This window comes from Phragmites australis, chromosome 4 (genome assembly GCF_958298935.1).
Source record: "Phragmites australis chromosome 4, lpPhrAust1.1, whole genome shotgun sequence".
NCBI lineage: Eukaryota > Viridiplantae > Streptophyta > Magnoliopsida > Poales > Poaceae > Phragmites > Phragmites australis.
The window spans coordinates 212,659-225,704 of record NC_084924.1 but is presented as its reverse complement, the minus strand read 5'-3'; the positions used below and the strand labels follow the sequence as shown (position 1 = coordinate 225,704).

General features: G+C 41.0%; 1 protein-coding gene across 2 annotated transcripts; it reads right to left on the bottom strand.

The window, feature by feature from the left end:
• Nucleotides 1-6,095: 6,095 nt before the first annotated feature.
• On the bottom strand, nucleotides 6,096-9,991 carry LOC133914938 (rab GTPase-activating protein 22-like). Of its 2 annotated transcripts, XM_062357897.1 has the most exons (11): nucleotides 9,560-9,990; nucleotides 9,393-9,488; nucleotides 9,208-9,311; nucleotides 8,876-9,126; nucleotides 8,629-8,751; nucleotides 8,455-8,543; nucleotides 8,266-8,371; nucleotides 8,068-8,165; nucleotides 7,078-7,338; nucleotides 6,688-6,771; nucleotides 6,096-6,493 (listed from the first exon to the last, which is right to left on the bottom strand). In XM_062357897.1, the coding sequence occupies exons 1-11, from the start codon at nucleotides 9,653-9,655 to the stop codon at nucleotides 6,473-6,475; spliced, it is 1,329 nt and encodes a 442-aa protein (XP_062213881.1). In that variant the 5' UTR covers nucleotides 9,656-9,990; the 3' UTR covers nucleotides 6,096-6,472. The 2 variants fall into 2 exon arrangements, with proteins under 2 accessions (XP_062213881.1, XP_062213882.1); XM_062357898.1 differs by lacking the exon at nucleotides 9,393-9,488 and having other exon boundaries at nucleotides 9,560-9,991.
• Nucleotides 9,992-13,046: the final 3,055 nt, after the last annotated feature.

Genomic DNA, 13,046 nt, shown 5'->3' with positions numbered 1-13,046 from the left:
ATTAGTAGAACCAAATATAATATCATTGACATATATTTAGCAAACAAATAAATCATTATCAACCTTCTTTGTAAAGAGGGTAGTATCGTATTTTCCTATTTCAAAACCCTTTTTAACAAAAAAAAAATCCATAAGGCATTCATACCATACTCTAGGTGTTTGTTTAAGCCTATAGAGCGCATTATGGAGCTTATATACATGATAAGGATGGTTAGGATCTTCAAATCCATGTGGTTGCTCCACATACACCAATTCAGTGATTGGCCCATTGAGAAAAGCACTCTTCACGTCCATTTGGTATAGCTTAAAATCATGGTGAGTAGCATATAAGTAATATACGAATTGAATCAAGCTTAGCTACGGGAGCATAAGTCTCACCAAAATCCAAACCTTCTATTTACATAAAGCCTTGAGCAACCGACCTTGCCTTGTTTCTTGTCACGATCCCATTCTCATCTTGTTTGCTACAGAAGACCCATTTTGTGCCAATCATATTTTGATTTGGTCTTTCCACAAAGGACCAGACTTCATTCCTCTTGAAGTTATTCAATTCTTTTTGCACGGCCATTACCCAATCCGGATCACCAAGTGCGTCTTCCACCTTCAAAGGTTCCGAAGAAGAAACAAATGGTATTCACAAAAATTTATAATTCTTGAACAAGTAGTTACCCCCTTTTGTATATCACCAAGGATGTTGTCGACCGGGTGATCTCTTTGAATGCTTTGATGGACTCTTGGATGTGGTACTTGGGAATGAGCTTGAATTGGTCCTTCAACTTCATCATCACGGATAAGTCGATCATTGTTGCCATGATTTTGTCCTTAGTATCACTTTCTTCAATTACTTGATCTTCACTTGAGTTTGCGCTTGATATTGTACACGTACATAGCTCATTCTCCTTTTCTGGCAATGTGTGGATTCTCCGCACATTTCTGCGGAGTCTCCGTACATTTCTGCGGAGTCTTCGCACTTTGCCACAGCTGAAGAATTTTCACAAGTTTCTTCGGCCTCGTTTTTACCTTGAGCTTCTTGGGTCTTACTTCACCAATGGCTAGCTTCTTGGTAGGTTCACAAGGAGGTTCTTCGTTACCTACAATATTTAGATCAACTTGCTCTACTTGAGAGCCGTTAGATTCATCAAATGTTACGTCACGCGCGATTTCAACACAACCAGTGGTTTCCAGGAAAAACGATAGGCGTAGGCATTTGATCCGTAACCAAGCATAAAACCTTCATCAACCTTAGAACTTTTGGCTTTCTTATTTAGAATAAAGCATTTACTACCAAAAACTTTAAAGTATGATACATTTGGCTTGTTACCGGTCAGAAGCTCGTAGGCGGTTTTCTTCAAGATCTTGTGGAGATATAAATAATAGATGGTATGGTATACGGTGTTGATGTCCTCCGCCCAAAATTGATCGGAGATCTTATACTCATCAAGCACTGTCCTTGCTAACTCTTTGAGGGCCCTATTCTTCCTCTCGACAACCCCATTTTGTTGAGGGGAGTAGGGTGCTGAGAATTCGTGTTTGATCCCTTCTTTCTTAAGAAACTCTTTAACTTGTGTATTCTTGAACTCGTTTCCGTTGTCGCTTCTCACCCTTTTTATCTTCACATCAAACTCATTTTGAGCTCTTCTCACAAATTTCTTGAATGTGGCTTGCGTTTTATTCTTATCATGCAAAAAAGAATACCCAAGTAAAACGAGAATAATCATCAACAATAACCAAATATTTGTTACCGCCAATACTTATGTAGGTGATTGGTCTGAATAAATCCATGTGAAGAAGTTCCAATGGCCTTGTGGTCGTCATCACATTCTTGGCAGAGTAAGGAGCTCCAACTTGCTTTACCGCTTGACATGCACTAAATATTCTATCTTTCTCAAAATAAACATTTGTTAGTCCTAGGACGTGCTCCCATTTAGAAGTTTGGAAAAATTCCTCATGCCAACATGGGTTAGTCGGCGATGTCATAGCCAACCCATGCTAGATTTAGCAATTAAGCAAGTTTTAGGACTCACTTCATCCGTTGAAAAATCAATAAGATAAAGTTTACCCTTCAACCGACTGGTGAAAGCTATTGAGGAATCCTCCCTTCTTGAGACGGTCACACCCTCATGAGTAAAAAGATAATTATAGCCTATCTCACAAAGTTGTGACTCGGACAACAATTGTAGCTAAGAGATTTAACTAACAAGATATTTAAGATATAATTATAATTGGAAATAGCAATTTTACCTAAACCAATTACCTCTCCTTTTCCATCATCACTAAACACAATGTTCTCATGTGATCCTCTATTTTCTTCAAATGATGAGAACATGCTCTTCTCTCTGGTCATATGATTTGTGCAATCGCTATCGATCACCCAACTTGATCCTTCAAAGGAATAGGCCTACAAAACAAGTTTTTGTTTTTGTTTTAGGTACCCAAATTTGTTTAGGTCATTTAACGTTAGTCACAAGTATTTTTGGTACCCACACATTCCTTTTCACAACTCTATCTTTTGTGGGCACCAACATATAGTGCAACCACTTTAACATGGTGGTTTTTCTTAAGCACATAAGAAGCATAAAAAGTTTATTGAGGTGCATGGCTTTTGGATTTATTGACTTGTGTGGTATGATCATCTTGATTTCCTCCCTTAACAAATTTGAGGCACTCCACGCCATTGATCACCACACATTCATTAGGCTTGCTTGTATGCATGTCAAATCCAAGCCCTCTCTTTCTCAATGGTCTTATATAGTGCATCTTTGGATTTGTAGGTTTTGATGCATCCATACTTAACCAAGGTATTTAGCCTCTCATTTTTCTTTTGTAATGCGTGCAAAGATTAAACATTAGTAGCACAAGTATTTATATCAATATTGTAATACTGAGAGCAACCATTACTAGTGGAAGTATTAGAAAGTAAGGTTGCATCATTAGAAGTAGGAATGCTATTCTTGAGGGTGTCAATTTGCACTTCAAGAGTTTTATGAATTTTATCTAAACATGAGAATTCCTCTTAAAGTATAGAATTGCTATTCTCAAGACTAGCAATTGAGATATTGGTCAAATCAAGATCTTTGGATAATTTCTCAATTTTTCCTTTTTTAGCAAGAAGCTCCTTGAGTTCAAGATTTCTCTCCTTTTCAAGGATGAGCAAGTACTCTTGCTTCTCGAGGATCTCCTCTTGACTCTCTATTGTATCCATAAGCTCTTTCATCTTAGTCATAGCATTTTTACTCAAACATTTAAGCATGCTTTCACAACCATTTTCACTATCACTATTTAGGAGTTTGGGTTGTGATTTTACCTTCCGCCCTTTTGCTATGATACATTTGGGGGAGTCATCGTCGCTCATGTCACCAAAGAGTGACTTTGTTGGTGTAGAGGAGCGAATAACAATGGTGGCGACCCCTTCATCATCGGAGTCGGAGTTAGAGTCGGAGTTGGAGTCCCACTCTTGGCCAATGTGAGTTTGACCCGAATACTTCTTCTTGTGGGTCTTGTACTTGTCCTTCTTGAAGAGCTTGTTCCTCTTCTCATTCTTGTCCTTGCTCTTCTTCTTGTTCGGACACTCGGCGATGAAGTGGACGACTTTGCCACACTCATAGCAAGCTCTCTTTGATGTTCTTCTCTCGGGTATATCCCTCTTGTACTTTCTATAGCCACCCTTCTTCATGAATTTCTTGAACTTTCTTACAAAAAAGGCTATTTCTTTATCATCCGAGCTCTCATCCTCACTTGAGCTTGATTCTTCCACTTGCTTGCCTTGAATACAACTTCTTTGTTCTTGGAGGTGGAGCTTTGTTTGACAAGATTCTTGACTTCATTTGCTTACTCCTCCATGAGCTCATGAGCAAGAATTCTCTCGAGCACATCACTTGGTGTGAGCCTCTTGTAATCCGTTTTCTCTCGGATGAGTGTGGCCAAGGTAGGATTTCTTGGTGCAAAGGCTCTAAGCAATCTTCTCACCACCTTGTTCAATAGCACCATCATCTGGTCACACATGACTTAGGGGGGTTTCATCATCCTCCATCACAAATCCAACTTGCCTTCAAGCAATTCTATCTTTGATTCTCTCACACTCATGGTACCTTCATTGAGACTTGGAATGTGTCCCATATTGCTTTAGCCTCCTCCAAGCGGCGTAATCTTGGTCCCTAATTTGATTCTATGGATGATCAAAGGATAAGAGCATGAAGAGTAAGGATCTTCTAGTTCTAATTGTCATAAGGAGATGAAGAATACTTGGAGTAGTATAGGTTCTATTTTCTAGTTTTTTGACCATACTATAAAGATGGATTAAGAGTAGTAGCTTGACTTAGTTGAGTTTAGATTTGGTTGGGTGCACACTTGTGAAATTCTAGCACCAGGTAGCCCGGAGAAGCCCATGAATGTGTTGTCGAGAAGATAGAACTCAAGAAAGTTTGAATTGGATGAGTTCAGAAAAAATTACACTCACCAGATAGTCCGGTGCTCAGTGAAGTGTACGTACCGGAGTATTTTAACTCAGAAGAGGTTTTTCAATTCTATACACCATATGGTCCGGTATTTGAGTGTTGTGCACACCGAAGCATTTTATAGAACTTGTGCAAATCTTCAGAGGAAAGGTTTTGAACTCACTGGATGGTCTGGTGATATCTAAGTCATATTCAGCGGAGCATTTTCCGTACTTTCTCTTGGCTCAGTGCAAAGTAATTTGTACACACCGGATGGTCCGGTGTATGGACAGGAGAATTCACCAAAGCATTTTCAGCAGTAACGGCTAGTGACAGCTGGCTATGGCTAGTGTCTGGAAAATGTACACACTGGATGGTCCGGTGTGTGTGAGCAAGTGCACACTGGATCATCTGATGTTAAAAAAAATATGGGTGGTTAGGCAACGGTTAGATTTGGACCTCTAGCCTATAAATACCCTCTCATTTCGTCTTACTTATATCTCTTGCCATCCCAGAAGAGCTTATACATTGTGTGTCATCAAGAAGCAAGAGAGTAGACTAAAGTGATTTGCAAAATTCTTAATTGAAGATTAAGGACATCATTAGTGCATAGAGAGTAGCAAGTGTGCATGTAGCTATAGTCTAGGCTTGATTTTGATCAAGTGAAGTTATTGAATTATTACTCTTGGTAGTTGGTAACACCTAGCCGGTCTTGGTGATTGGAAGTGTCTTGGTGAGCTCTTAAAGATCTTGTGGGAGCCTCAAGAGAAACTTTGTGTTTGGTTTGATACTCGCCAATTCGGAGATAGAGAAGTGACAATTATAAGGGAGTACTTGAGTCTTGGTAGCTCAAGGGAGAGCGATATCCTTAATCGATGCTCCAATGAAGACTAGATGTGAGTGCTAACTCCTCGATACCTCAGAAAAAAAATTCGGTGTCTTCTTGTCCATCTCTTTACTTTCTCTTATTTACTTTGAGCATTTATATTCTTGAAAGTTTTCAATTCCGCAATTTACTTTGTATTATAGCTTGCTTGTTCACTTACTTTCATCTAGCTTGATCATGTAATTACATTATTATTTATCTAGATTAAAGTTGTTTACTTATTTATAGTTCGATATAGATAATTTTAATTAAAGTTCAATTCACCTTCTTTTAGTCTATTCGATCCTTTCAGCAGTGCGAGCACCCGCCAAGCCAAAGGATGACGGCAGCGAGGAGAAGGCCGAGGAGGGAGCAGAGGGTGTTGGCGAATACGGTGGCCCAGCTCTCCAGGGTGCGGCGGGCGCGGCTGCCATCGGCGGGGCAGCAGCAGGTGCAGCTAACTAAATAGTATAGTAACTAACAAACTAGTCAGCTAATTAATTAACTGGCAACGCTGCTTCTTGTGGCTTTATGCATCAGAGAAATTAACTGAAAGGATTGAAGAAAGCAGAAGTGAAGGAAGGAAGAAACAAGGAAGGATCCATCCAATCCAATCCAAGCATAAGCAGCATTGCGAATACAAGCTAGGAATCAGAGGTAGGCAGGGCAGCAGTCTTCGATTCGATTTGCCCCCCGAGAGCACGCATGCCTGCCTTACCTTGCCCTGCCGACTAAACAAACCACCTCTATTGCTTTCTGTTATTCCAGACATTGCACATAAATATTCAAACTCTGGCTAGAGAATAAGAATGAACAGAAATATTCAATCTTCCTATGTTCAGAGGTACATACAGGTTGCGTTTCTCTTCGCTTCAACTTGTATTGTTGAAATAAATAGCATAGTGAACAATAACAAGGCGCACCACCACACTGCCTTATTCTGTTTGTACCTACAATCCATATATGGAAGGAACACATGGGGTTAAAATTTACATTACAACAATTCAGGCCCCTACTCTGAAATCTCCACTGGTATCAAAAGACCACCAGTCAGCAATCTCCAGAGGTCACATCGCGAGCCAAATATTGCAAATATATTAGACATGTCTTTAACAACGCCGTGCAAACTGCAAAGTCCCCTATACATCTTGGTATCTCATCTCACCATATGATGTTAGGTTTTCTTTCCCTGCAACTGCAAAGAGAACAAATATTGGCCTTCTGGATAGGTCATACCTAAAATGGTACTGTATATCTAGTAGCACATATTTGCTGCTTACAGTCATTCTTACACTTGAACGCTCTAGCAAAAGAAGAAAATGGCCAACAGTACGCTACAGAATTTATCCAGGTAGCCAGCAGTGAAAGGAAAAGGAAATAGCTAATTACCTTTTTAAGGTATTTCCTGTGAAGCTTCAGTGCAACAGCGCAAGCCTTTTTCGCATCCAAGTTCCCGTTAACATTGTTCAATATCTGATTTAAGAGAAAAAAGAAAGCAAGAGTCAAGAAGCTAAAACCCACAAAGAAAACTTAGGATGTGAGCCATGGTCACGCACGAAACAAATCCCATTGCAACACCTTCATGAGGTTCACGGTGTTCCGTTTTTCCTTCTCATATTACTGTTTACTTACGTCATCCTGTGGACTGTAAATCTACTTTCCCTCCTTTCATACAGCCTTATGCATTTCTTTTTTTAAACAAGAGAGAGAGAGAGAGAGAGAGAGAGAGAGAGAGAGAGAGAGAGTTTTCAAGGAAAGGAATAGCTTGATCCAGCTTACCCTAATAACGTCATCAATCCCTCGAGCTTCTAGCAGAAGCTTTGGACTGTTCTCTTTCAGAACACTAGCAACCAAGAAAACCGAAATAGGGACAGGTCCATCAACATCATTTGCCCCATTCTTCATATTCTCTCTCTCGTACTTGCCAAACTGGCGTATTGATTTTACTTTTGGTTTAAATCCTTCGATTTTGTGGGTTGCAGACTGAGTTTTTTCATAAGTGGAGAAGATGTCAGGATCATATTCCAGAGCCCACATCATCTGCAGATAGGATTCGAAAAAAAAAATGATCATCAGTCATCAACCATTTTATTCACAAGCTGTGTACTAAATAAATATGCTTGGCTGACTTGTCCCTGAACAGTTACCAATGGTAAACCACCACACATCTGTTGAGCCTTGTTGAAACATAAGAGCTGGCAAGTACAATGAGCTGCTCAGTTCTTTCTGAATTTCAATGTTTTGGCTCCCTTTTATTTGTACGCTGACGTGCAAAATAATACAAACTCAGCTCGAATCTGTGTACACTACCAACTTATTCAAATAATGTTTTTAGTGCCATCCTGTATACTAGAGTCCCTAACCCCTAACCCAAACCCAGATAGCTTGAATTCAGATCGTTTACTGGTGGAAACCATCTAGACAGCTTTCCAAACCCTGGTTACACCATACAGGGTTACATGAACTGTTCGATTGCCGGTTGTACCGGGTATCTAGTGTTCACATTCTTATATATTGCATGCTGTTAGAAATTCTAAGATAATTTCGAGAGAAGATTGAGGGATGACTGGTTAGCGCCACCAGCTGTTAGAAATGGAAGTATATAACAGAGTAAAAGACTATGTCAAGAAAAGGGTTTCCATTCCTTTAAAAATCCAAGGGTGGACGTAGCATAAAGTCCAACGGTCTTGGTTCAAATACCATACCTCATTTGGATGAATTGATTGAATGTTTTAGATTTAGCACCACATGTCAAGATGTATCATTTACCTCCCAAAGGTACAAGGAGTCCCCAAATGATAATTCGCGCCGAAACAATACCATGAACATGCGAAATGCAAAGAGATAGTCACCTCCGCCAAGTGTTTCTGTGTTCAGGAGTCAACAAGAATGAATTGCAGAGTGTAAAGCAAGAAAATGGTGGTACAGGATGACTGTTTGACAGCTCTATGAGTCTCCATTACGTACCTAGGTGGTCATGTAAATTTGGGTCGAGCACCTGAATGATAGAAGCAAGGTGCTGAAGCTGGTTTTCTACCCCAACGGACTGCTGTGTGCATCTGAAATTCCCTCTCTTCAAAGTTTAAAATAGAAGGCGATTAAAGAAAATGACAAGAAACATGTCACACGAAAGACTGGTGGAGAAGCAGTGTATACCAGTCTACGCATCAACCTCTCAAAGCACCAAAATGCGTCTGCTTCATCATTGAGTAGCACTATCATGGGTGAGCATAAATCACTCATTCCTATTTGAGATGTGAAAAGGAAAAACATACGTAAGATTCCTTCCATGCAACAAACGAGGCTACTGTGCAAGTACAAGGTGCCCACCTTGACAATAACCGACTTCTTTGTCGATCCATGCATAGACAGCTAGAATATCCCATAACTTTGAAAGATTTTCTTTGTTCTCATAAAACATCATGGCGCGGTCAGTGCGTAGTACATCAAGGCCTATTATGCCAAAAAAGGGGGTGAGGGGGAGGGGGGAAGGGAAGAACAATTTTCTTGAGGAAGGGCACAATATAACATAATGGCAAGCAAAAGGAACGGAAAGATATCAATGCATAAACCATACCGATTTGATGCAACGTAAGCTTCCAGTCAATGATTTGTTTATCCATCACACGGTCTGTGGAGTCACCCACCTCAATTCCATTCCTGCTGCTGGTTGAAGTACCTTGCGTGTCTGAAGTAGCCTCGAGTAATACCAAAGGATCCTTAATAGGGAAACCGTCTTCCGTTATAATCGGGGCGGTGATAATTTTGCCATTTCCAACATGAGAATCCATCTCTTTGCATTCTTCCTTCCATCTAGCATATTGTAACCTGTCATCATTGGCATTCACAGATTGAGTTGAGGTACAAAAAGATAAAACCTTTAAAAATAGTTTGTAGAGGTGAGAGTACCTTCTTCTGTGCCTAATCTGCTCCCGCTCATCGAAGGTGCTCCCAGGGTCAAAGCAGCCAAGTAAAAACTCCCAAACCTCTCCCCTGATCGCGGGGTGCACACCCTAACAGAGAGGTGAAGAAACGAGACGAAAAATTAGATTTAGTAGATTGGGATGAGGGTGTGGGGGATGTATCCACTGTACCCCTCTCTGTATGCGGCTTAGAACAGAAGCGATGTCCAGACAGCCTTCACGCGTAAACGCAGCATGCCATTTCCGCACGCTCAATGTTTTCCCGGCCTGAAACCAAGGAACCGAGATCACTAGATCCGACTCGGATCTTCAACTATCCGTAAACGAAGGGGCCTCACCTTGATCTTGAACTTGGTGTTGGGGACGTTGTGGCTGCAGTCTGGGCGGACCTGGTAGAAGGAATCCGCAGCCTGACCGCTGCTTCCCCGTCTCATCTCTCTCTCTCTCTCTCTCTCTCTCTCTCTCTCTCTCAATTAATAATTAAGCACTTGGTCTTGGTCTTCCTCTTAGCAGCAGCAGATCGATCCGACTAATTTTTTTTTTCTTTCTTTCTCTCAAGTATGAGTGAACGGATGAAGAAGAGAGAGGGAGAGGGCTGAATCTGAATTGGATCGAGGAAGGGAGGGAGGGACAGAGGATGAAGACGACCACCGGTGGTTAGTCTTCGCAAAGTCCAGCCCGCGCTGGCGCTGCGCTGTGCTGCCCCCGCCTTCCCTCCCTCTCTCTATACTCTACTCTACTCTACTCGAGCCTGACGCCACCCGGCATCGAACCCGATGGCTAAGGCTGGCGACGGGTCGGAGCAGCTCCGGGCGAGGGTGGGTGTACAATTTGGGATCGCGGGTTGACCACTAGAGAAGTATTCGGATCGGGTATGGTGCAGTTTTTCGCCCGCAGATGTCCACGGGCGCTCACTAAGACTATCTTCAACTAAATTTCTCTTATTTTATTTTCTTTCCGATTTTCTTCCCTATTTTTATTCTCTTTTTTTTCTCTTATCTCCAACAGCTTTCCTTCGAGAGGAATCGCGAAAGTAAATGAGAGAGAATCCTGTTCTGAAGGAAATGACCCTGGGAATCCTATCGTGAAGAAAACCGTGAAAAAAAATTATTAGAGCGCGGAAGAGAACGAAAATCTCTTTACGACGAGAATATCATCCCTGAAGAGAAGCTGTTAGAGCTAGTCTAACAGTTCACAGTATCTACTCAGCTGATCCAGCCGCTCAGGCCGACCGTCACCCCACCTCCTTTCTTTCATTATGCCCTCGCCAACCTAAAAAACAACTCTACTCGTACCTTCTTTTTCTTTCTTTTTTGAGATGGCTAGTGTATTCATTTTTTTAACTATGGGAAAGCTGAGGAAGCGCTGGATAGCTAAAGTAAAAAGACATTGAGACGAAAAAGGAGAGCATAAAAAAACAAAAAATGGTGCTCGAAAGTGGTCCCAAGCCTATTATTGCAAAATTAGACGACCACGAGGCTCGTCCGTTGCTCCTTGAGCTCAAGTCCGCCTGTCCAGATCTTTTAGTAGACCAAGATGATGAGCAATTAAGCCCTTGCCACCGTGTTTTGGGGCTTTGTGTCAGGGATGTCCACCAGCTATGAGTTGATTCCGAGGGAGGCCATGACAACATAGCGATATTCGGTTGGAACATCCAGTTTGTCAGAAGATGGCAAGAAGGTGGAAGAAATATCATCAGGGCATCTGATTGCAGCTGCATTTGCTGCACGTCATCCCAGAGACGAATGAATTGCAGCATGTTGCTAGGAGGTGACATTGTGATGTAGTGCCAGGTAGCGGATCCACAAGTCGGACGAGAGCGCCTCACTTACTGTCCACCGCTTCGCCTTGGAAGCAACATAGATGAGTGGGGCAAAGTCTTTGGGCCTCAAGCCCTGCGCTCAAGCCGTATCCCAAAAGGAGATGAGATGACCTCCCCATTTTCAATAGTGATCTTTGCTAAGGCTTTCCATTCCTACCATAACCAACATTGTCGCAATGCCCTTCCGAAGGAAGTGAGATTAAGAATCCCGAGTCCTCCTTTGCGCTTTGGTCTGCACACTTTCTGTCAGTTGACCTTGCGTGCATTTCCCGCCAGTTATCGGCTTGCAACTGAACAAAAGGAATTGTCTTCTGGCAGCATCAATTTGCTTGATAACCTCCTTTGGAGCTTTGATGGTTGACAGGAAGTAAATCAGTTGCGAGGACAGGACAACCGTTACCATGGATGGTTAATGAGTGGTTGTAGATCCAGTCTGTTGAGACGTTAGACTAAGAGCGGCAATCCTAGATACATTATTGGAAAGTCATTACAGTACAATAAAACTGATCTATGCTATGTCGCTTAACACTTCAGAAACGGTTAGTTAGTTTGATAATCAAAATTCGAGAATATTGTAGATCCTAAAGCAACTTATATTTAGATCGGATCAAGTGATCATCAATACCCCTCCCATAGTGCAACTCAAGTTAAAAGGCAACGTCCTTGCAATTTATGTCTGTTGTGCAATATCCAATAATCTACAATTAAATATACCAACACAAGTATTTAAATTGTGGATTAGGTAGTAACTTATGGAATGTGTGGAAGACAGATAATTTTGTTCGAAAGGGTAAAATCTTGTTTGTAGCTATTGGAGCGCATAGTTGGGGTAGGCCGTAGGCCGTCGAAGGCTTTGTAAAGCGCAGAAGTTGGGATGGCAAGGATAGGTTTTGTTTGGGATGGCAGCGTGATATGTGCAATACCAACTAACTTAAATAGTTTTTAAGTTGCCTACATTGTTATTTTATTTGGACTCGTTGGGTGCCTAACTAAACAAAATTATATACGCAAAATTGTTTCTATAGCACTTTCCACGGTTCTATAGGCAAAATTGTTTCTATAGGCTTAATTAATTTGCACCCTAGCAGTAGCCAACAACAACGTTCCATCCCCTGCATCAATCACTCCCAAAAGTTAAGGTATTCCAAATAATCTTCCGCACGCCTAAAAAACTGCGTGTCCGGTTCACTGTAAAAAATCATCTAAATAGTATTCTAATTAATTATTAAATCAATCATTTGCTAATTACGATTATAACGATTAACCAGAATACTGTTCTATAGTCCCGACACGTATTTTATGCTTAACATCAAAACATATACTTTTCCAATATAAACATAATAACAAAACTTAAAAAAGAGCGAGTAATTAAATTATATTACAAGTTCTAAAATATCTAACCATTTACACAATTTACAGTAAAAGAAAGCTAGAAGAATAAAGAACAGTTCACTTCCTAAACAAGACTAGAAACTTCACATCGGAATATTAACATCCATGAACCAACAAAAGCAGAGTGAAGCCATATGCACTTAGCCTCCACCCAAAGCCTCGCTACACGAGTAGTTTGCACTACTCATTCTCGCCACCTACATTGACGGGCATGAAGTATCCAAACATGAGCTCCTCCTCACCGGTAGAACTTGAAAGAGCTACATGAGTACGAAGGTACTCGCAAGACTTAATCCATAATGTGTGCATATAACAACCAACTTCAAGGATTATGCATTGAGTCATTAGCAAGGAGTAGACTACAATATTAAGTAAATTCACATGCGTAATCAACCTTAACATCTATGTGTGAGCACCTGTACTTAACCACATATACCTTTCTACTCTGTACCCATCGACTGATGAGCCCATGACTCCTTCAGATACGATCAATACTACTAATATTTCTCAAATCATACAATATTCAATTACAAGAGCACGTGCACGATAATTAAGCTAATAGGTAAACTCGTTTCTCATTGCTCATGCTTCTATGGATGGGTTACTACTAA

What these genes read in the sequence shown, in the direction of transcription:
- LOC133914938 (XM_062357897.1), bottom strand. Translation starts at nt 9,655, where the DNA reads ATGAGACGGGGAAGCAGCGGTCAGGCTGCGGATTCCTTCTACCAGGTC. An exon ending in ACTCCTTGTACCTTTGGGAG is followed by an intron (nt 7,339 to 8,067) that starts GTAAATGATACA and finishes TCCTATCTGCAG; the next exon opens with ATGATGTGGGCTCTGGAATA. An exon ending in GGATTGATGACGTTATTAGG is followed by an intron (nt 6,772 to 7,077) that starts GTAAGCTGGATC and finishes CTCTTAAATCAG; the next exon opens with ATATTGAACAATGTTAACGG.